This window comes from Balaenoptera musculus, chromosome 2 (assembly GCF_009873245.2).
Source record: "Balaenoptera musculus isolate JJ_BM4_2016_0621 chromosome 2, mBalMus1.pri.v3, whole genome shotgun sequence".
NCBI lineage: Eukaryota > Metazoa > Chordata > Mammalia > Artiodactyla > Balaenopteridae > Balaenoptera > Balaenoptera musculus.
Window position 1 is genome coordinate 91,650,451 of NC_045786.1, and position 22,526 is coordinate 91,672,976.

At 46.7% G+C, this 22,526-nt stretch overlaps 2 protein-coding genes across 7 annotated transcripts in view; one reads left to right on the plus strand and one right to left on the minus strand.

Moving 5' to 3' along the window:
• Window positions 1-879: 879 nt before the first annotated feature.
• Window positions 880-20,081, plus strand: RMDN3 (regulator of microtubule dynamics 3). Of its 4 annotated transcripts, none has more exons than XM_036843303.1 (13): window positions 881-987; window positions 1,373-1,554; window positions 3,365-3,557; window positions 3,972-4,115; window positions 11,853-12,147; window positions 12,912-13,014; window positions 16,196-16,256; window positions 17,844-17,919; window positions 18,081-18,158; window positions 18,399-18,497; window positions 18,762-18,815; window positions 18,955-19,035; window positions 19,334-20,081. In XM_036843303.1, the coding sequence occupies exons 2-13, from the start codon at window positions 1,380-1,382 to the stop codon at window positions 19,385-19,387; spliced, it is 1,413 nt and encodes a 470-aa protein (XP_036699198.1). In that variant the 5' UTR covers window positions 881-987; window positions 1,373-1,379; the 3' UTR covers window positions 19,388-20,081. The 4 variants fall into 4 exon arrangements, with proteins under 4 accessions (XP_036699202.1, XP_036699198.1, XP_036699199.1 ...); XM_036843304.1 differs by lacking the exon at window positions 881-987 and adding an exon at window positions 1,025-1,137; XM_036843306.1 differs by lacking the exon at window positions 881-987 and adding an exon at window positions 1,178-1,197.
• The window catches only part of RAD51 (RAD51 recombinase), a 37,652-nt gene continuing 34,569 nt past the window's right edge, over window positions 19,444-22,526 (minus strand). For 2 of the 3 annotated variants that reach the window (XM_036843310.1, XM_036843309.1), the window contains exon 10: window positions 19,444-21,868. In XM_036843310.1, the coding sequence (XP_036699205.1) occupies window positions 21,745-21,868 (124 nt within the window). In that variant the 3' untranslated portion in view covers window positions 19,444-21,744. The remainder of the gene's footprint in view (window positions 21,869-22,526) is intronic. The other variant, XM_036843308.1, reaches the window with a different exon arrangement.

Consider the following 22,526-nt stretch of genomic DNA (forward strand, 5'->3'; position numbering starts at 1 on the left):
TTTCTAAAATTACAGTTGCATAAAATCACAGGAGTAAAATAGAATTATAGAAGGAACTATGGGCCACAGGTAGGTAGAAAAAAATGATTAACACAGATTAAAAACAAAAAACAAACAAAAAAACCCGAAATGATATCTGAACCAATTTAAGCAATCAGAGATAAACCCAAGTTTCCGCCTCAGCCAAATGTTAAAAAATGTTATTATTAGAGGAATGAATTTCATTTACATTCTGGAAATTAAAAAAGTTTTTATAACCCTGTCCTTGATTAATGTTATAACGACAATGTAAGGTTTAAGTTATTTTTAATGATGGGGTGTGCATCTACAATATAAGTTTTTAGGTGTCAACTGGCAGAAGCTGGCCCTGGGGACTCAGGGACCTCTTGTGGATAACCAACAATTTATCTGTTCTAATCTGAAATGCCAGTCACTATTGTCTAGTGCTTAGTAAATGGTTTGAGTAAAAATGCATAAACAAATTAAGCTGAAATCAAACAAAGTCTGAGTTATGACCGAGTGTCAAGGAAAGGTGGGAGGGGGGTCGCGTTTTCCAGGTAGAGAAAGGGTCATTCTAGGCAGAAAGCAGCAGTCGAAAAGATAGAAAGGGTGAATACGCGGAGCATATTCCGGGAACACTAAGTAATCTGGCGTGAATGGAGGGAAATGGAACCTCAGCTGGCCAGACCGTGGGGGTTACTGCTCTAGCATCCGGCCCAAGGGGTCTCCCAGCTTTCCCCCTCTTCCCGGCTTCTAACCCATTCTAGGTTCCCCTTTCCTACTCTGCTGGCTGCTCCCCCCTGGTAGAGCCCGTGGCCCCGCCCCCTGAAAAAAACCCAGCACCGGAGGCGGAGCCTCGATGATCTTCTCACCCCCGCCTTCCTATAGGCGCGCGGGGCTGATGGTCGGCACCGTTTGATGACGTCACGGTCATTGACAGCGCGAAGCGGCGGCCGCTGCCACAGTAGTGAGCAGCGGGGTAGGAGTGTGAGTTGAGTTCCTGACAGGCCAGGGGGCCTTCAAATGGCGCGGCGGGGAGGCCAGGGGTTTGCAGCCAGGGCGGCGGGTTTGTGGTCTGCAGTGTCGTGAGGCTGGGGGAGGAGTTTGGAGGCCCAGCAACCTGACTCCGGAATCAGGGTTAGGGGGCGTGTTGGAGGGGACGCTGCGTCCGGGCCGGCTGAGCCGCGCGGTAGCCAGGTCCGGGGCTAGCAGAAACCTTAGGGTCGGGACTAGGGTGAGGGTGGTGGGTGCCCAGGGTCTGGGCAAGGAGATTATCTCCAGGGGTTCGACCTTGGAGATGGGTGGACCACGCTCACGAATCTCTCTCCTCCTCCCTCGCCCGCTTGCTCTCGGTGGCTCACGCGGGCTGCAGGTGCAGCATGTCTAGTCTGGGGGCCTTGGGTGGCACCCGCGCCGGGCTAGGACTGTTGCTGGGCACCGCCGCGGGCCTTGGATTCCTATGTGCCCTTTACAGCCAGCGGTGGAAACGGAGCCAGAGCCAGAGCCAGCCCAGCTCCCTGGACTACATGCAGACTTCACAGCCGGGACGCCAGGGTAGGAGACGGTCCCTTGAGGCCTCAGTGACTGCTGAGGGGTGGGCCTGGGGTCGGGGCTGCCTTTAGCAGAACCTGTGGGACAGGACAACGGAGGAAGGAATAGGAGGGTGGGTGCGAGGTCCGAGAGTTTCACGTTTGGGGAAAGTTTATTGAAAAGGAAAAGCAGTCTTCCTCTTCTGTCGTCTTTCTCCTGTAATTGCAGGAAAGTATATTGCGAAAAGGCTTAGCTTTCACGTTTAGTTCTGGCCACAGGAGTGCTATAAATATATTAAAGGCACTTGCTTAGTGTGGGTGAGCTGTTTAATAAGTAGAGGAAAAGTCCAAAAGAAGGCAAAAGGAAAAACTAGTCTTGTAGGAATTAAAATTTTTTGAGGCTTATGTATTAAATTAGGTGTTAAGTTTTGAAGGCACCTTGGAGACTATCTAGTCCAAGTTTTTAAAATCCTTCTTATAAGTCGATATTGAAAAAGATTGTGTAACTTTCCCGAGGCTGTCACAGAGCAAGTAAGTGGTAGCTGCACTGCTTGCTCTCCTGAGTGGCCTGGTCACCTGGTCCTGTGGACTTTCCACAGCATGGGGCTGGGAGTGCACTTACTGCAATTGAAGCTGAATATGGCTGGGAGCCAGCCACGGCTGAAATGGGTAGTGCTTTCAGTTTTGCAAAACTTTCATGTTAACTCATTGGAGCAAAGCATCTAGGGCTGGTTCAAACCACTCCCAGGTGTGTGTGATAGAGGAGCATTCAAATCATCTCACCCTGTGTTAATTGGGAACAAGTGTTTCCTCTGATTACCAAATGCCAGATGGTTTGGAAAAGTTAGTTTTTGAAGTCTTCAAAGAGTTGTCACCTTAGATTGCAATCATTTGTTAGCGTTTTATAGCACTAGGTAGTAACCTAGTGTTGCAAGTGTGCTTGTCCTTCCTTTCTTTTCCTTGTATTTTGTTTGTTTGTAATTTCTTAGCTCTAGTGTTTCTTCTGCTGAGGTTGGGAGAAAGTGGCCGCATTCCCAGGGATCTTTCTTGCTCTACGTACTGGAACACTGTTGGATGTGTATTGTAATCTGGCCTAGATTGTTACTAGATTTCCTTTAACAGCTTTATACTTGCTTGGACTGTGGGTCCTGCCTTACTGGTTTCTTCTCTGTTTTTACATTTTCCAGTCCACTTGCCTTAGGTAGCTGTCAGTTTTCTAGCATTTACTGTTAGCATTTACCTAGAGCTCAATTCAGGGCTCGGCAATGGTGTTTTTCCAGTGGGGTTTGGGTGAGCTTTTCCCAGTGTACCTTTTCTCTCAGTAACTGCCCCTTTTCTCCTTGCCCCTCTCTGATGATACTAAATGAAGCTCTTGAGAGGAGCTCAGAGTTTTCTTTGCCATTCTTTGTAAAGTGAAAGATCAGAATTTGAGTGAGCTCAATTTTAATTTTGCTGTGTGGTTAGTATTGACTGCCTGGGATTTGGGCATGAAATATAGTCAGATAAAGGGTTTTCTTTTACTCTAGCAGGACAGCTGTCCTTCCTTCTGGATACCACACTCTTGCGAGCATTTTACATGATCTGCCATGGTATGCAGTACTGCTGAAGGGCCCTGGTGGGGAAGATTTTTGGAACAGAGGGCTCTTGTTTGGAGGTTGGGACCTTGATTTTTTTCTGGATCATTACCTGGGACTTGTGAACATATGCTCTCTGAGCCTCAAAGATCTTTGTAAATTGAACTCCAGTGAGAAACAAGTGTTCCTGAATTCTGAGTGCGAGATCTTTTCCTCACTCTCTCCCATGGGCATCAGTGTCTCCTGTCCTCCTTCCTGCAGTGAGGCCGTTGCGGGCAGCTCCAGGTGAGGCTGGTGATGCTGCGGTGCTGCTGAGCCTTCCACGAGAAGGGCAGGAGGAGGTGCTGGGCCGTCTGGAGTTCGTGCTGACCAGCCTGCTGGCGCTGCGCGGGGAGGTGGAGGAGCTGAGGCGCAGCCTGCAGGGGCTTGCTGGGCAGATTGTGGGTGAGGTCCGGTGAGTAATGCAGCCTCCTTTTCTGCCTTGTCCCCCGCTCCCCAACTTTTCCCTGTCCCTACAGCTTTTCAGCCTTTGCTGTCCGTCTCTAAGGACGAAGCCAGTTTTATAGCTTCTCACCTAATTGGCAGGGAAGCCGTGTGCTTGATTCCTTGCCTTGCACAAGTTCTTGCTGCTTTTGGGCCCTCATGGTCTGTTGTAGCAGCTGAAATGCTTTGTTTTGACTAACCTGGTCTGCGTGCAGGCTGGGTCCAGCGAGCTGCCCTGCTTGCTTTCCTGAGGGTAGAGACCCAGGATTTTCTCTGCTTTTAGCTCTTCAATGAGCAGCAGTAGTAAGAGGCTCCCTCATGGTGAGGGGAAAGGCAGGCTGGATGGGGCCCAATGGCACCTTCTAGAAATGAGCCTGCTTTTCAGATCCCACCTGGAAGAGAACCAGAAAGTGGCCCGGCGGCGAAGGTTCCCATTTGCCCGGGAGAGGAGTGACTCCACCGGCTCCAGCTCTGTCTACTTCACGGCCACCTCGGGAACCACGTTCACAGATGCTGAGAGCGAAGGCGGGTGAGTCCTCTCCTGGAGACAGTTGTGGCTTCAGCCAGGTTATGTTTTGTAAAAGTAATGTTTATAATGGAAAATTCACACCAAACTGCTGTAAATAATTTTTGGAACAAGGTAAGGGTATAAATAAATGAAATACAGAACAGTTGAAATAAGTAAAGCCATCCACCAAAAACAAAAACACCACTTCTTACCTAAAAAAGAAAAAAGAAAAACCATCCACCTTATGTCATCCAGACAAATTGAAATGTTAACAGTGGTTAGTGCTTGCATCTGTTATTTTCCTCCGAGTAGGTTTGTTTTTTTTGTAGTTATTATATCTTTTATTTTTGTTTTCCTGTAACATTGGTTGGGCGTTTTCCTGTGTTATCACAAGGACTTTGTAAGCTTTGTTTTATGACTGTTTCCTTCACTGAGTGGCTGGGCCAGGTCTACAGAGCTCTCTAAGCGCTAAGCATTCTCCCTCCCTCGGGAAGTTCTCTTCCCACGGGAGAGGGCTGCTTATGCGTCTTTGTCATCTTCACAGGTGGGCGGTGACTCACCTGAGTAATTGGTGGCCCAGCAGGTCTGACCATAGGCCTGTGTGTGAGACAGGGCCGCAGGCAGGAGTCTGGTGGACAACCCCCAAACTTGGGCAGGCAAAGGGCTTTTTGATTTTAAACCACTAATGCCATTTTGAAACTTTGGTCCCAAGGATGGAGTCTGAATGAACATCTTTGTTGGGGTGCCCGCTGCTGCAGGTGGCAGCATCTGCCCTTCTCTGCTGTGAGGTCCAGTCATCCAGGTGGCCTGTGTGAGGTCTAGAGGCTGGTCTCTCCTTAGTGGCCTCTGATGACCTTTCTTCCTCCTCAAGGAAGAGACTGGCGAAGTGAACAGTCAAGCCTTCTGTCAGGTCAGAATGACTGGTTTAGCTAAAAACATGCACATGGAAACTAAAAGCTAAAACCAGCCATTCAGGATGATCTTCGCAGCATGTCCCTCTTCAGCTGAAAACTATTTATTTATTTTCAACATCTTTATTGGAGTATAATTGCTTTACAATGGTGTGTTAGTTTCTGCTTATAACAAAGTGAATCAGTTATACATATACATATGTTCCCATATCTCTTCCCTCTTGCATCTCCCTCCCTCCCACCCTCCCTATCCCACCCCTCTAGGTGGTCACAAAGCACCGAGCTGATCTCCCTGTGCTATGCGGCTGCTTCCCACTAGCTATCTGTTTTTCGTTTGGTAGTGTATATATGTCCATGCCACTCTCTCACTTTTTCACAGCTTATCCTTCCCCCTCCCCATATCCTCAAGTCCATTCTCTAGTAGGCCTGTGTCTTTATTCCCATCTTGCCCCTAGGTTCTTCATGACCTTTTTTTTTTTTTCCTTAGATTCCATATATATGTGTTAGCATACTGTATTTTTCTCTTTCTGACTTACTTCACTCTGTATGACAGACTTTAACTCCATCCACCTCACTACAAATAACTCAATTTCGTTTCTTTTTATGGCTGAGTAATATTCCATTGTATATATTTGCCACATCTTCTTTATCCATTCATCCGATGATGGACACTTAGGTTGCTTCCATGTCCTGGCTATTGTAAATAGAGCTGCAATGAACATTTTGGTACATGACTCTTTTTGAATTATGGTTTTCTCAGGGTATATGTCCAGTAGTGGGATTGCTGGGTTGTATGGTAGTTCTATTTTTAGTTTGTTTTTTTTTTTTTAATTTTTTTATTTATTTATGGCTGTGTTGGGTCTTCGTTTCTGTGCGAGGGCTTTCTCCAGTTGCGGCAAGCGGGGGCCACTCTTCATCGCGGTGCGCGGGCCTCTCACTATCGTGGCCCCTCCTGTTGCGGGGCACAGGCTCCAGACGCGCAGGCTCAGTAATTGTGGCTCACGGGCCCAGTTGCTCCGCGGCATGTGGGATCTTCCCAGACCAGGGCTCGAACCCGTGTCCCCTGCATTGGCAGGCAGATTCTCAACCACTGCGCCACCAGGGAAGCCCCTATTTTTAGTTTTTTAAGGAACCTCCATACTGTTCTCCATAGTGGCTGTATCAATTTACATTCCCACCAACAGTGCAAGAGTGTTCCCTTTTCTCCACACCCTCTCCAGCATTTATTGTTTCTAGATTTTTTGATGATGGCCATTCTGACCGGTGTGAGATGATACCTCATTGTAGTTTTGATTTGCATTTCTCTAATGATTAATGATGTTGAGCATTCCTTCATGTGTCTGTTGGCAATCTGTATATCTTCTTTGGAGAAATGTGTATTTAGGTCTTCTGCCCATTTTTGGATTGGGTTGTTTGTTTTTTTGTTATTGAGCTGCATGAGCTGCTTGTAAATTTTGGAGATTAATCCTTTGTCAGTTGCTTCATTTGCAAATATTTTCTCCCATTCTGAGGATTGTCTTTTGGTCTTGTTTATGGTTTCCTTTGCTGTGCAAAAGCTTTTAAGTTTCATTAGGTTCCATTTGTTTATTTTTGTTTTTATTTCCATTTCTCTAGGAGCTGGGTCAAAAAGGATCTTGCTGTGATTTATGTCATAGAGTGTTCTGCTTGTGTTTTCCTCTAAGAGTTTGATAGTGTCTGGCCTTACATTTAGGTCTTTAATCCATTTTGAGTTTATTTTTGTGTATGGTGTTAGGGAGTGTTCTAATTTCATACTTTTACATGTACCTGTCCAGTTTTCCCAGCACCACTTATTGAAGAGGCTGTCTGCTTTATAGTATTAACTTCCATTTATTCTTCCTCTGTGACAGAGACTGTGCAATGCACTTCAGAGGTATTTCCTCATTTAATCCTCACAGGGTTCCTATGAAGTAGGTGATGTTCTTTGCCCTGTTTCTCAGACAGAGACTTGAGGCTTAGCGAGGTTTGATGCATGCTTTCCCAGGGTTATACAGCTCCTAAGCACAGGCTCAGCCAGGCTCATCTGCCTTCTGAGGCATGGCTTGGTCATCAGGGCACAGAAGGGCCTTCACAGGAAGACATGTTGCCTGCAGCCCCGGGCAGTTCTTCCCATTGATTAAGAGCTGCCTCGGGGGCTTCCCTGGTGGCGCAGTGGTTAAGAATCCGCCTGCCAATGCAGGGGACACAGGTTCGATGCCTGGTCCGGGAAGATCCCACATGCCACGGAGCAACTAAGCCCGTGCGCCACAACTACTGAGCCTGTGCTCTAGAGCCTGTGAGCCATAACTACTGAAGCCCGCGCGCCGAGAGCCCATGCTCCACAACGAGAGAAGCCACCGCAATGAGAAGCCTGCACACCGCAACAAAGAGTAGCCCCCGCTCACCGCAACTAGAGAAAGCCCGTGTGCAGAAGCGAAGACCCAACACAGCCAAAAATAAATAAATTAAATAAATAAATTTATTAAAAAAAAAAAAAAGAGAGAGAGAGCTGCCACAGCTCACTGCCCAGGGAAGACCTGTCCAGAGCAGTACGGTCTGTTCAGTACATCTTCTTCAGAAGTTTCAGCCTTGTTTTCTTGTTTGATCCATTATATTCTCCTGCCTCTCCTCATCTGGTTTTCTAAGAAAATTAAGAGTAGTATTTCTCTCTTTTTCCATGTCACTGCCATTGGGCATCTGTGCTGAATTTAACTAGTGCTCAGGTGCCTCTTGAAATAAGTGAGGTCTTGGTAAAAAGCTTTGGTCCTCCATTCATGACTACTGTTGACTGGGTTGTCTGATCCCTATTATCTGTATTCTCAAGGGCTCAAAGAAGTAGCCCTTTTCTATTCAATTTACCTAGTACCTCTGGGCTGAAACATGCTTCCAGAGGGCTGTGTTAGAGGGGGCAAAAATGAAATTAAAATTTGACACATCTGGGGACTTCCCTGGTGGCGCAGTGGTTAAGAATCTGCCTGCCAACGCAGGGGATACGGGTTCGAGCGATCTTACGGTACGTAAGATCCCACATGCCGTGGAGCAACTAAGCCTGTGTGCCACAGCTACTGAGCCTGCACTCTAGAGCCCGCGAGCCACAACTGCTGAGCCCGCGTGCCACAACTACTGAAGCCCGCGTGCCTAGAGCCCATGCTCTGTCATAAGAGAAGCCACCACACTGAAAAGCCGCGCATCGCAACGAAGAGTAGCCCCCGCTCGCCGCAACTAGAAAAAGCCCCCGTGCATCAACTAAGACCCAACACAGCCATAAATAAATAAATAAATTTTAAAAAATAAAAATTGACACATCTGGATTGAAAAGGACAAAATAGTTGATAATGGGCCCTGAGACTTAAGGAGCATCTCTATGCAACCCAAGGAAGCCAATCACTTGACATTTGAACTTTATAACAGCGTAGAACAGAAGGAGAGGTCACAGCTCTGCCCAAGACCAGGATACTAGAACTCAAACCCCTTATTGATGATCTTTAGTAATTGTACAAACTTCTGGGGGCAGTGAGAGCCAGAGTGATTAACCAGGGAAGCTTGAAGGTGCTTCACAGCTTGGGATGCTCACTGGGGCTCCCAAGGCCATAAGGGGCAGGACTGGGCTGCCAGCCACCTGTAATGGTGTGAGAGGAAGGGTGTCTTTCTTAATTACAGCTCTAGCAGGCTCAGCCCCATGATCGATCCTAAGGCATGTGGAAGCCGATGGTCGTGCGTGGTTCAAGACTCTGGTTTAGCTGGCTGCTATCTGGAGCAGTGGCCACGGTGAATCATTCATTTTGCCATGGTCATGGTCCAGGGAGAATTCTGGAAGGAGACCAGAATTCTGGAATGTCTGGTCTGGAATAACTTTAAACATGTGGGCCCTGGGGAAGGAGAGCTTTTTTGAGGGATGAAAGAATAAGACGATTTGATGGGCTACTCTACTCCACTGAAAGCTGTGTTCCCTCTTTCTTCCAAATAAAATAGCAACTTTGAGCTCCCAGGGGATCAACTGAATGTGGTAGAGTCAGAATCACTGGGTGGGTCTGTGAGCTTGTTCTCAGAGCATGTTCCAAACACAGCTTTAGTTCCCTCCCTGTCAAAACCTAACTTGCCCTACAGCTCCTCTGGCAAGCCTTCCCAGGCATCCCAGCCAAGAGCAACTGCCTGCAACCTCATTGCCACTCCTTCTTGGGCGTTTATCACCTCGTTCTGCTTGGTCTTATCTTCCCCCACCACTGAGAGTCTCTCTGGGTCAGGGCCCAGGCCTGGTTGTCTTTGAATGCCTCAGCTCAGCACCTCTAATGGGGCTTAGGAGTTGAAAGAAAGAAAAGTAATTGCCAGGAGGGGGTGCATCTGTAACCGAGTTCTTGATCACTGACTTGGGGGCTCTCCTCAAGGAGTAGAGGTGGCCTCCTTGCTTCAAGGGAGCCTTGGGTCCTCGCCCCACTGTGGGAACAGTGTGTCCTCCTGAGTGCACAGGTCCAAAGGGCCTTTTCAAAGGTCTCTGCAGTCTCTGACTCATCTCAAAAGCTGCCGGTCATGTTAAACAAAAGGGCCACCCCTTTTTCTCTGGTGGATTTCTCCAGAGGCTGGGTTGGTGGTCCAAGAAATGTGAGAGAATGCTGTGAATGTCGAGACAGCAGCTCTTGAGCTCTGGCACGTGAAAAATCTCTTTTGGAAGAGATGGGGCTGGAAGCCCATGGAAGTCCAGGGGGCCGATGTCTGTATTCACTCAACAAGCGTTTGCCTGCCCGCTGCATGTAAGGCAGCGGGGTTGCAGATTAGTGAGGCAGAGCTCCTTGAAGTGGGGCTGAGGTGCAGTAAAAGGTCTCCTCACCACGCCAGCCTCGCTAGAGCCTCCCTGCCTCACAGGGCTCTACCAGCTCTCACTCTGGGTGGCAGCAAGGCCCCTCCTGGCCTCTCCTTTTCCTTGTCCAACTGAGCTCCCTGGCCGTTAGGACCCAGCAGGATCACAGCATTGCAGGACCTTCCTCTTGGCCTAGCTCCCTGGAGAGACTGTGCTGATGCCTGTGCTCCAGCAGGGATGAGAGCAGGGGTCCCTCCCTGGGAGATTCCTGATCTGCCAAGGTAGCCTTCAGCTGAACAAGGAATGGGGTCTCCTCTTCTTTTTGCAGTGGGAGATGATGAGACTCAAGCTCGCACCCCCCAAAAATCCATTTACTCATTTTACCTTTGGGCCTGGCTGGGCTGAGTAGGGGCACTGGGAGATGCTGCTTTGGCTGATTTGACTTTCTCGTTTGGGGCAGGTTATTGTCTAAGCCTAGGAATTGGTAGCGAGTTTCTCTAGGCTGTCTCTGTGTGGTCTTGCTCATCACCACCCAGGTTGGTTGTGAAATCTGGTACCACTTTTCCTTGTCCCTTTAATTTCTAAAGTTTTTACTGCAAATTGCTAGAGGGGAGAGATACTTGGATAACCTTTTAAAAAGCAAGTTTAGGAAGGTTACAGGTTACCTACAAGTACCTCAAAAGTTCCTGTAATAGATGTAACTGGAGCCCCTTTGTTAAATGAGTCTGAAAGCTCCTCTATAAAGAAACAGCATGGATGGATTGGGCATCAGGTCTGGTTTCTCACCTGCTGCCTTCTGGAGCCTGCCCCCTCGTCATCTCTGGCTTTCTGGATGAGGAAGACAGCACTTCGCCCTACAGCATTCAGCCCCTGACCTTAGACTGTCTTGTATTGACTTTATTCGTACGTCTCTCTCCTTCAGGTCTGATTGCTCCAGTCATAGGGGTCCTACCCCTTTCATTCCAGGACAGAGAAAGGCTTATCCTTAAGTGACTCAAAGATCTTCCCTGTGTCTTGGAACCTTCTGGCTTTGATGGAATTTGCTTCTCCTTCACTCAGTCTGGAGGGCTCTTTGGTGTCTGGTTGTGACCCCTGGAAGCCTTATCTTCTGCTCTACTCAGTTTTTGTCTGATTCAGTTGGCAATTAGGGAACACACCATAATTAGCTGCTGGTGGAGGCCAAGATCCAAGAGAAACTTGGCTTCCTCTTCAGTGGCTGCATCAGGGTTGGGCTCCCTAGGAGACACCTGGCTCATAGTGGCCCCACAGACACCTTCCCAAGGGATTGTTTGCATCTTTCTCCTTTCCTGCTTCCAGCTGCAAAAGGGCCCCTCCCAGCCCTGGCAAGTTCCCAGGGTTTTCAAGGGCTACTCCTGTTGTGGTTTAGGTTTGGTTGCTGACTTGGGACAGAGGTATACATTGAATTGAGAAAGAAAATGTGGGTATCTGTGGCCGCCCATGGCCGCAGAGACTGGCACCCACCCATGCTGGTTCTGACAGGTGCATTTGGCTGATAAAGCAAAAATGATTGACAGACCCTTAGCCTGGTGAGCCATCTAGCTCAGGAGATCAGCTCCACCTACATCTTAAGGTTTTTTATCTTAAACTTTTATTTCTTTATTTATAAGAAGAATACATGCTCAGTAAAGCAATCATATCTAATACTAAAGTATAGGGGGAAAAATTAATTCCTTGACCCTGAGAGATCTACTGCCATTTTAGTACATACCTTTCTAGGCTTTCTCTTTTTGTCTATTTTCTGGCAGACTTGGTGGTAGCTAAGCAGGGGATTCTCATATTGGCCTCCGACTGTCACCGGGCCCCAGCTGGTCACTCTTCCCCTTCCAGATCATTTTCCCAGCCCATACTTCCCATAGGAAGCTTTCTCTCAAGGACTAATTCCTGCCCCTAAGTGGGGGGGGGAATGGTTCTTAGTTGGTGCTTTGGACAACAGTGCCATGGAGAGTGCCTCTTTGTGGGTGGAGGCAAGACCCCAGGGATCTGAGGCTAAGGAATCCCTCCCTTGACCTTGTCACTTACATTTCTCTGCCACAGTTACACAACAGCCAACGCTGAGTCTGACTATGAGCGGGACTCTGAAAGGGAGAGTGACGATGACGGGGAAGATGAAGTGAGCTGTGAGACCGTGAAGATGGGGAGAAAGGATTCTCTGGACCTGGAGGTGGAGGTGGAGGTGGCTTCAGGCCCGGCGCCTGAAGCCCTGGAGGCTGGAGGCTCCCCTGGCCCAGAAGATGTGCTGCCCCTCCTGCAGCAGGCAGACGAGCTGCACCAGGGCAGTGAGCAGGGCAAGCGGGAGGGCTTCCAGCTGCTGCTCAACAACAAGCTGGCGGTGAGGCTCCAACTGCCTGTCTGTCCTCCGTCCCCCTGCTAACCCCCCGCGAGTGTGTCACTGACCCTGCAAGGTGACATGGGAAGGGAAATGAGGGTGAGGTGGCTAGTTCTGCATCTACACCCCAGGGTTGTACATCCTCTTCCTAGGAGGCTGAGCGCCGCCCCTGTGTGCTGCCTGCCCCAGAGCTGTTTTCTCTGCCAGCCCCAGGGCAGTCGGCTGCCTCCTGTAGAGCTACTGCAGAAGAGCTCCTCCTCTCACCTTAAGGAGAAATGTGGAAAGAACTGGAATGTTTTTCCCTATTTCCCTTGAGGCAGAGCCACAGCTGCCTACCCCATTTAAAGTTTTCATCACAAGTGACAAGTGTTAGGTTACTAGGTCACTCAACCACAATTCCCTTCTCAGGTTCACTGCCAGAATTTATGCTCACCTGGCTATAAATGCCCCCAAAGTTAGAATTTCCCTTTTCTTGGGCATTTTCACAATTTTTCATTGTTAGCAAGACTTCTCTGTTGTGCCTCATTACATGTTGGAATTGACCTTTTTTCCTCACAGTGTTAGAAGGCCAGAATGCCCTCACTCTGTGGGTTGTGCAATCTATTGACTAGAGATAATGTCATCAGCTAACTGCAGGTGAGAGGTCACGTGAGGTGGCCTGATGTCAGTGTTTATAACACACTCAAAGGTAGGGTGTGGGGAGAAGGTCGAGCCCCAGTTCTCTGCAGCTGAGAGAAGGGGGCCTCATCCCTCTGTTTGGTTTGCAGCATGGAAGCCAGCAGGACTTTCTCTGGCGCCTGGCCCGCGCCTACAGTGACATGTGTGAGCTTGCTGAGGAGGCAAGTGAGAAGAGGTCCTATGCCCTAAGTGGTAAGTGCTGACAGGTTCCTGGTGGGAAGGCCACTGACTGACTCTGAGGGTGGAGCCAGCCCATCAGCTTGGGGCCAGGGGAACCACCAAGTTGCAGGCTGTCGGTACAGCTGGGGCTCAACTACTCACTAGGGACAGACTGGCTCCCAGAGACCCCTGCTTCCTCCTGGAGACAGAGAGCAACCTCTGCTTCTCTGCATGGCATGGTGCTTGAGTCACATGGGTATACACGACTTTAGGAGTACAGTTGAACCTTGAACAACAGCGGTTTGAACAGCACACGTCCACTTACATGTGGATTTTTTTCAATCCACAGTCCACGGTTGGTTGGACCCAACTATAAATTACATGTGGATTTCTGACTGGGCAGAAGGCTGGTGCCCCGAACCCCCACGTTGTTCAAGGTCAATTGTAGTTCTATCATATTAGCACAGTTCTCTGTTCTCATTCCTCAACTACAAAAGACACAACCTTTCTTAATCTGAGGAGGTTTTTTTGCTGTTGCTTAGGAATCTGGTTTCAGTTATGGAGCCTGTGGGGCAGGTGTTTAAGAATATAATGAGTGGAGTATGTTTGGTGAGTGCCCAGAAGGAGCAGTTTGGGAGAATACTGCTAGGTTAGAAGTCCCTGGGGTCTACTTAAGAATTCTGTTGTCAAAATCTGTACCTGGGGGTGTAGGGTGCATCTGACTTGTGCCAGGTTCAAGGCTTGTCCTTCTCTGTCATGAGGTCATTGAGAAACCTGGGACTTTAAAAAGATACTGGTTTTACGGGGAAGGTGATGTGTCCTGCCTACCTACGCACCCTTTGAGTCAGGCACCGTCAGTGGACTTCCAGATCTTGTGGTTCAGTTATCCAAAGTTAACTGCTTTCCTACTTTTATAAGTACAGTCCTGCAAACATTAAATCTTTGATAATGTAGAGTGACAGTACCTCAAGATCATTATTCTAAACAGTTATAGAATTCTGCCAATATAGAAAGGTCAGTTGAGTTGAATGTTTGATATAGATCTTCAAAAAAATCCCTGGAAGTTGTAACAAAAGGTGCTTGCTTAATTACTGTTTGCTTCTTTCTTTTCAAAACAGTTTCTGCTTCCCCTCTTAAATTTCAGGTGAGGATTCTGATCAGCCTTTGGGGCTGATTTTTGCACTCTTGGTAGCAACAACCACCTTTCCTTTCCCTTTTGATCATCTCTGAGCACTAACAGCCAACATGAACCCTACAGATGGAGGTGGGGCAGTGATTAGAGGAGCTGCGAAGCCCGCACTGGTCTGGTCTGGCTTCCCGAGCACAGCACCTTGGACAAATCTGTTCCTCCTGGAGGTCAGAGGACTATGCAGCATCTTTGAAGGCTCTGCTCTGGGATTCTAGCTTTTTAGGACCAACCTTGCTGGACCTAAAGTTCTTCATTTTGTTCTTTCTCTAGAAGCTGGACCACCAGGAGGCAGTGGGAACTGGTTGCCTCATTCTTCACTGTTATTTTCCTAGTGAGATAGTGCTTTGAAGGGGGTGGAGAGAAGTCCCCTAAGAGAAAATGTCCCTTAGTGGTGGAGCCGTATGGTTCTTCTGCTTGGATAGGGGAATGTAGGGTTCTCATCTGCTCTCTTTAAATGTATTTGTTGCATATACAAAATTATACCATGATTACTATCACTTAAACATGAGGAAACATTTCAGAATAGCCAGCCTATCACCTCAACCCATTACTTTTGTTCTGTCTTCCCTTCCAAGCCCTCACCATTTAAAAAAATTTTTTTAATTATTATTTTTAAATTTTATTAAAGTATAGTTAGTTGACTTACAATGTTTCAGATGTACAGCAAAGTGATTCAGTTATACATATATATACTTTTTCAGATTCTTTTCCATTATAGTTTATTATAAGATATTGAATATAGTTCCCTGTGCTATACAGTAGGTCCTTGTTTATTTAATATGTAGTAGTCTGTATCTGTTAGTCTCAAATTCCGAATTTATCCCTCCCCTCTTCTTTCCCCTTTGGTAACCAGTTTGTTTTCTATATGAGTCTGTTTCTGTTTTGTAAATAAGTTTATTTGTATCATTTTTTTACATTCCACATATAAGTGATATATGATATTTGTCTTTCTCTTACTTCACTTAGTATGATAATCTCTAGGTCTGTTCATGTTGCTACAGGTGGCATTATTTCATTCTTTTTTATGGAAGCCCTCTGTTCTAATCAGATTTCCCATTTTGCAGTGTTCTCTTTTCTCCAGTGTGTAGGCGTGATGGTCCTCATCTGAAGGGCTCCAGCTCCTTGACATTCTAGGGGACCCTTGTCAAGAGCCTACATGTGTTTAGGCCTTGCTTTCTGTTAGTTTTGGTGCCTGGAAAACCTGGGGAAGAACTACATGAAACTCATCTTTGGTCAGATCCCAGTCCATTTGGCTCTGGTGAGGAGTTCTGGCCTAGAACATGATTAATGTTCCTAGATCATGGATCCTCTTGAGAATTTGGTTTGTTTGTTTTTTTAATGTTTATTTGTTTGGCTGCACTGGGTCTTCACTGCTGCACGCAGGCTTTCTCTAGTTGTGGCGAGTGGGGGCTACTCTTTGTTGTGGTGCACGGGCTGTAGGTGCGCAGGCTTCAGTAGTTGTGGCGCACGGGCTTAGTTGCTCCGAGGCATGTGGGATCTTAGTTCCCCGACCAGGGCTCGAACCCGTGTCCCCTGCATTGGCAAGCGGATTCTTAACAACTGCACCACCAGGGAAGTCCCCCTCTAGAGAATTTGATCAAAGCTGTGGACCCTCTCCTCAATAAAACGCACATATACCTAAAATTATATACAACTTCAGTGGGATTCATGGACACCCTGAAGCCTATCCAGACCCCAAATCAAAAACTCTCCAGGGTAACGGTCTACTGGGGACAGTTTCTGATTGCTTTTGAGTCCTTTTATATTTGAAATGCTTCAAGCATCTCAGGTGGGTATTATAAAAATAAGGGAGCTGGGGCAGCTGATGACGGATAGGGAGAGCAAGGTGAAGAAGTCATCCCTGAAAAGCTATTTGCAGCTCTTCATTCTGCTCAAGTGCATAAGTATTTACAAGTCCCGTTTGGGTGGGGGTTGGTGAGCTAGAGCAGTCATTCTTCCCACAGCCTTTCCCGTGGAAGGGTGCATGGGAGCCCTTGTCAACTCTGGATCACCTCTGTCTTACAGGAAAAGAAGCAGCGGAGGCCGCTCTGGAGAAGGGGAATGAGAATGCTGAGTGTCACCAGTGGTAATAACACCCCGCAGGGCCCCAGGAAGAGCCAGCATGGGTTAGAGTGGAGGAGAGCCCTTCCGTTTCTCTGCCCTGTGGCCAAAGAGGCATTTGCCAGAGGCACCAGGAGAGGGAGCTCTGGCCTTTATTTTCATATGTCCCATCCTTCCCCAAGCTAGGGACCCAGGGGAGTTTACTTTGGGAAGTGCCTTGGGGATGAGGCAAGGGGGAATAGTACAATTTTCTTTCTGTTGAAGCTTGGAGAAATGAGTAGCTTTGTTAGTCACCCCTGGCTACAAAACTTATGGGTTCTTGGCTCCTCAGAGAGGCTGGGACATTGGCAGTTCCCCTCTCCCATACAAGCTCTTCATTCCTCTAGCTGCGATCCCTGGCTGGTGGTGGACTTTGGCTTCTTCGCTTGGCTCGCGTGAGGAAAAGTAGATGTGAGCTCACCCCCAGGAAGTTCAGCAGTCATTAATATTACAAAACCATCAGCCCTGTTTGTGGTCTGATGTGAGGCGAAGTTCTGCCAACCCGTGTGGGTCAGGGCCAACCTGTGTCCTGGGGGCGTGGTTCCAGCACCTCAGTTTTAGTGAAAATGTTCCTTTTCCACCTCCTTGCTTCCCATAACTCTGCCCTCAGATTATGAGCTGGGAGAGGCTGTTTCTCCATCTGTTGCTGAAACTTTGTCTCTGCAGTGCCTCTTCTCAGACGCCAGGTCACTGTTTCGTGGGTGTCACAGGTGCTGTTTCCCTGTGGGCTCTCTTGGGGCTCCTGGGGTCCCAAGGATGGAAATGGACCTCATACTTTCTTAGCTTTTCCTGGGGAACAGCTGTTTGGACTAAACTGGAAATGAGCCTCTGGAAGTATCCGATACAAATACCCCCAGAAATTTAGTGAGTACACAAAAAAGCAACTTGGGCCTTTAGACACTCATTTGTCAACTGTGCTTCTAGAAAGAATGCAGAGGGGATGGGGGTAATAAGACCTTTGTTTCTGAAGGCAGAAGATAGGAAGCTGGCTGCCTTTGTTCTCCTGGGAGGGAGGATGTAGAGGACAGGGCTGAAATCGGAGGCCTTTTCTTCCTCTGCTTCTGTTGGTTCCCAAGCTAACATTAGAAATTCCTAGAGAATCCCATTCCCAAACAGCTTCCCAATGATATACCTGTATACTTCCAAGGCTAATGAGACCTTCTTCTTTAATGTCTGCTCAGGAGACAAAAAGCAGTGTACTCAGGTCTCTTATACTTTGATGCTGATTTTTAGATACCTGCTTAAGTGTTTATGATAGCTATGGCTATACTCATTATGAGGGGAAATTTGGACTGAGACCTTGCCTAAATATTAAGAGAGCTTTATTGTGGAAGACCCACCTTTTTTGTACCTAGGGTACTTTGGAGAATTGTGAGCCTACCACTGTATCTGCTAAAGAATATGAATTGGGACCACAAGTCTGTGAAAAGAGGAATTATGTACAGATGGAAATGATATTTTCATCTCTGGATAAGGATGCAGGGGCCGTGCAATTGCCCATGGGTGGGAATCCCAATACTGGCAGGGACGGTACTCAGTCCTTGTCCCTGAGCTTGCTGCTGCTTCCCCCTAGGTATGCAGTGCTTTGTGGTCAGCTGGCTGAGCATGAGGGCATCCAGAGGCGCATCCAGAGTGGCTTTAGCTTCAAGGTGAGGAAAGCTTCTCCTCCTTCCCTGGTGCTGGTCTGGTCCAGATTCCCTGCTCCGTCCTAGCTCCTTGCAAAGGTGTTCCTACAGCCTCTGTGACTTGCCTCTGTTCCCTTAGTAACTCTGCTATCTGATGTTAGCTTATATTTATATTTTCCCCTCAGGAGCATGTGGACAAAGCCATTGCTCTCAAGCCAGAAAACCCCATGGCACACTTTCTCCTTGGCAGGTGGTGCTACCAGGTGAGCTAAATTTCAGGGCTTGACATAAGGGCCCTAACTAACTGTCCTGAGACACTGATCACCTTGCAAGGAAGAGCAGGGTCCTCAGCCTGGTCTGGCTTATGTGTTATTTCCTCTAAGCGGTCATGTTAGTGGTGATTAGACCCAGTCCTATTTGGCCCTGTTTGCTTTCAGTACAGAACATTCAATGTTCCTAAAGATACTTACGTTTTTAGTCACACCTTGATCTTTTGGTGGCAGGTCTCTCACCTAAGCTGGCTAGAAAAAAAAACTGCGACAGCCTTGTGTGAAAGCCCTCTCGGTGCCACTGTGCAGGACGCCCTCCAGAGCTTCCTAAAGGTATTGGGGAAGGAAGGGAAGGGTGGACAGCAGCCAGAAAGGCCAGGGTGACCTTATTTTTCCTAAGGACATTATTGGAAGGGGTTTCTAGTAGAGGGCAGTTTTATGTGTGCCTGTTCTATGGGAAAATCAGAACCATCAGAAAAGCTTATAAAAAATATAGATTCACTGAATCTCCAGGTTGGGGACTGGAACTCTCTTAATAAACTTTAGCCTGACTTGGACTTTGGAACACCTTACTGATATATGTTCTCCCTTCTCCAGGCTGAAGAACTACAGCCAGGATTTTCCAAAGCAGGAAGGATATATATTTCCAAGGTAAACTCACCTGCCTATTTCAACATAGATGAAAGTATGTGTGTTGATATTTCTAGGAACTCCTGAGGGCATACATATTCATCCCCTTCTAGTCTCCTGGTGGCATTTCTCCCAGGTTTTCACTGTTGTCTCTTCTCAGTGCTACAGAGAACTAGGGCAAAACCCTGAAGCTAAACAGTGGATGAAGTTGGCCCTGGAGCTGCCAAATGTCACTAAAGAGGTAATACTTAAGACCTTTACTAACACAGGGATCCTTCTCTGAGTCATTATGTGACCTTTTCAGGAAAGAATATCTTCCCTTGAGGTCTTATTTCCTCCTTTTGCATGTGGGCTGTTTCATATACATCTCACCTAGGGGAGGAGACAGATTTCGTAGGTTCCAGGCTCTTCTGGGAAAGTAGGAAAAAGACTATGATAACAGCTTAGCAAGGAAGCAAAGGGCCCATTCTCAGGTACCAATGGTTTTGGAAATGTTGGCTTAGATTTTGAGTCCTAGTCTTATTCTCTTGTCTCCCTAGGATTCAGCTTTCCAGAAGGACCTGGAAGAATTGGAAGTAATTTTAGGAGAATAATCACATTTCAATGGCCTTCATGACTTGAGGGGGAAAAAAATCAAGTCTTTTTTCTCTCTCTTAGATTCTGCTTAGATCAGGAAACTGAGCAAGACTGGTTAAGGGAGTGTCCTGACTCCTAGGTCTGACTGCTACCTGCCACCATTCCCCAATTTCTTCTTGTCTACTGGTTAACTTTTATTCTAATCCATTACCTAATCTGAAATTGGGGAAGTACTTGAGGCCCGGGTTTCTGTTACTCTCTCCGTAAAGTGAATTCTTGAAAAATCAAGACTAGTATAACACCTGCCCTAGGGTACAGTGTGGGTAGAGCACTGAAGGCTGTCTTCCAACTGCTGGTGAGGTGGATGAAACTCCAAAGAGCTATAGGAACAAAACATAGAACTTCTACTCTCTAATCTTTTTCACTGATTTAATATTCAACACCACAGTATATAGTCCTAAAATCACACCCTAACCTACCAGGATAAAAGGTCGGGGACTCCATGGGTATTGCCTCTTCTCAACCTATCGTGTGGATTGTAACTGTATTCCTGGGCCGAGGGGCTGGACCACTTGACTTCCAGAGTCCTGGAAGCTTTTGGAACGACAGCAGTGCATAAGGCTTATGAGACTGTGAAAATGATGATCTGAGGAGTTGCCTGGAATATATTTTGGTACAAACCTGAAATAAACCAAATTTAACTAGACGTGATTATAATCCCCTTTCTATGTTTATTTGTTATCAGCTCCTTATTCTTGCTTGACACTTCCATAACTGTTTTCTACTATGAGGCTGTTGCAGACAAGTAGAAAAACAGTACCACATAGTTTAGAATAAGCTCTCTGGTTAATAATACTTCCAGAGAAAATTTTAGTTAAATGTAAAACACAAGAAGAGCTTACTTTTAGCCTAACAAGGCCTAGTCCAACTAAGCAGGTGTTCCCTGACCCTCTCAGGGCCAATAGCACAAAGCCTAATCCCATCTGAAAAGAAAATCCTCCCTACAAGAAAAATTGAGACAAGTTTTTAGGTCAAGGTCACTTAAATACTTTATAGGACTAAAAGATAGATGGAGGTGCTTTTATTATTTAAGAACCAAGCTTCCATTCCAGAATCTGTTACTGTGGCTTTATTATTTCATCCCAGGTTTGTTCTGTAATATAGAAATGAAAGAAGGCCTAGGAGGTACTCTGTTCTATAAAGTCAGGGAACAGAACTTTTTAAAACAAAGTTGCATTAAATTGTGTCTTCCTATCTCCCTATATATAGTAGGATCAACACAGGCAACAGCAGAGAGTTGCACTGCCTCTCCTCCTAATACTAGCCGAGAGGCCCTTTGAAATTGGAAGAGTTGGTTAGAACCCATCCTGAGTAGAAGTCTGAAGAGGAAGGATTATCTCAAACCCCTGAAGTAGAATAATCTGGGCAAGAACCAGCCCTATACAATACAAAACTTCTTAAAGAATAAAAACAAAGGCCACAGGAAAGCCATGGTGTAGCCATCTTGTGAGATCTTCTATTAGGTTAAAGGAGTATAAAATGAATCATCTGAATGTGGGGCTTCCCTTTTAAATTCTCAATTTTAAAGCAATAGAAACTGATCACCCTACCCAGAGCCAAAACTATATTATGAAGGCCCTATCCTGAAATATTCAGCTTGTACCAGAATAACTCCTATAAACAGCACATTCACTACAAATAACTACTTTATTAGCAGTCCCACATTGAATCTACTTACTTGAAGACCTTCTGAAATGTTTAAGATTCCAGAACTATCTTGAATTGCTCTTAGCATTAAAAAAGAGTAGATGGTGAAGGGCTGGTAGCCCAGCAGGCCTACTCAATACCCCTTATCTAAAAAAACATTCTTATATAAGCTAATTCAGACACAAACTTTACCTGCTTCTGATTTAAGAGTTTTACTGACTGACAGAGAAAAAAAAAAAACCTGTGAGGAGACCCACTCCCTTTGCCACATAGCTCAGGCATTTTTTCCCCAACATTATTCAGACAGCGAGAGAAGTCAGGTCTCTCCAGTTTTAGTTAGTTCTTAGAGACATAAGATTGGCCAATAGCAGTTAGTCCTGAGTCAACCCCAAGGCACTATGATGTCAAAGGTACTTCATACCTACACCCCCAAACCAAAGAATTCACATAGAGATTAATATACTCTAGAAGGAATAAACATTTCAGATCAGCTTGTGACTACTGACCTGTCTCGTGTTTACACCATAAGAAAAGCCGATATAATAGCTGTTTTCCTGGAAGCCTTTTCCTGGCAGTCACAACAGGAAGAGGCCTGTGAAGAACCTCAGGGAGCAGTCCTCTCCATTAGGCTGCAGCACTTAAGGTTTATCACAGGAAGAAAAACGATTCAGTCCTTGGCATCTCCTACTCCATCCGCATTGATGGCAAACATAGCTTCAGCTTCAGGAAGACAAGGAGAGTCATAGATTTTGCAGATTCTGGTTTCCCCTCTTCCTTTTCTCAGGTACAGTCTAGGACAAAGACACAGACCAAAGCACCAAAGTTATTATAATTAAAAAATTCGATTCCTGACTATTTATGGTAGGTCTAAAAATTTTTTAGACATATATACTTCCTAGAAGGACTTTGGGGATCTTTTTGTATTCCTTAGGGCAGGGGTCCCCAACCCCCGGGCCGTGGACCAGTACCGGTCTGCAGCCTGTTAGGAACTGGGCCGCACAGCAGGAGGTGAGCAGAGGGCGAGTGAGCGAAGCTTCATCTGCTGCTCCCCATCGCTTGCATTACCGCCTGAACCATCCATCCTGGCCACCCCCCCACTACCCCCACCCTTGTCTGTGGAAAAATCGTCTTCCACAAAATTGGTCCCTGGTGCCAAAAAGGTTGGGGACCACTGCCTTAGGGCACTTCCAATCCAGAGGAATGCATTTCTGCTCACCCCCTGCCCCGCAGTGGATTTCCCATATTGAAACCTTTATAAAAATAATGAGAGACATCAGTTGCTCATATTTATTCTTCCACATATGAGAGCTTTTAATTCCTTTATGAACTAAAAGCAAACACCTGTTCTAACCAGAGCATGACAGTCAGGTTAAGCAAGGGCTCCTGTGTCTAATTACACAAGAGCAGCAGTTAACAAGGTTCGAATGGACATGTTACCGTCGTGTCTAC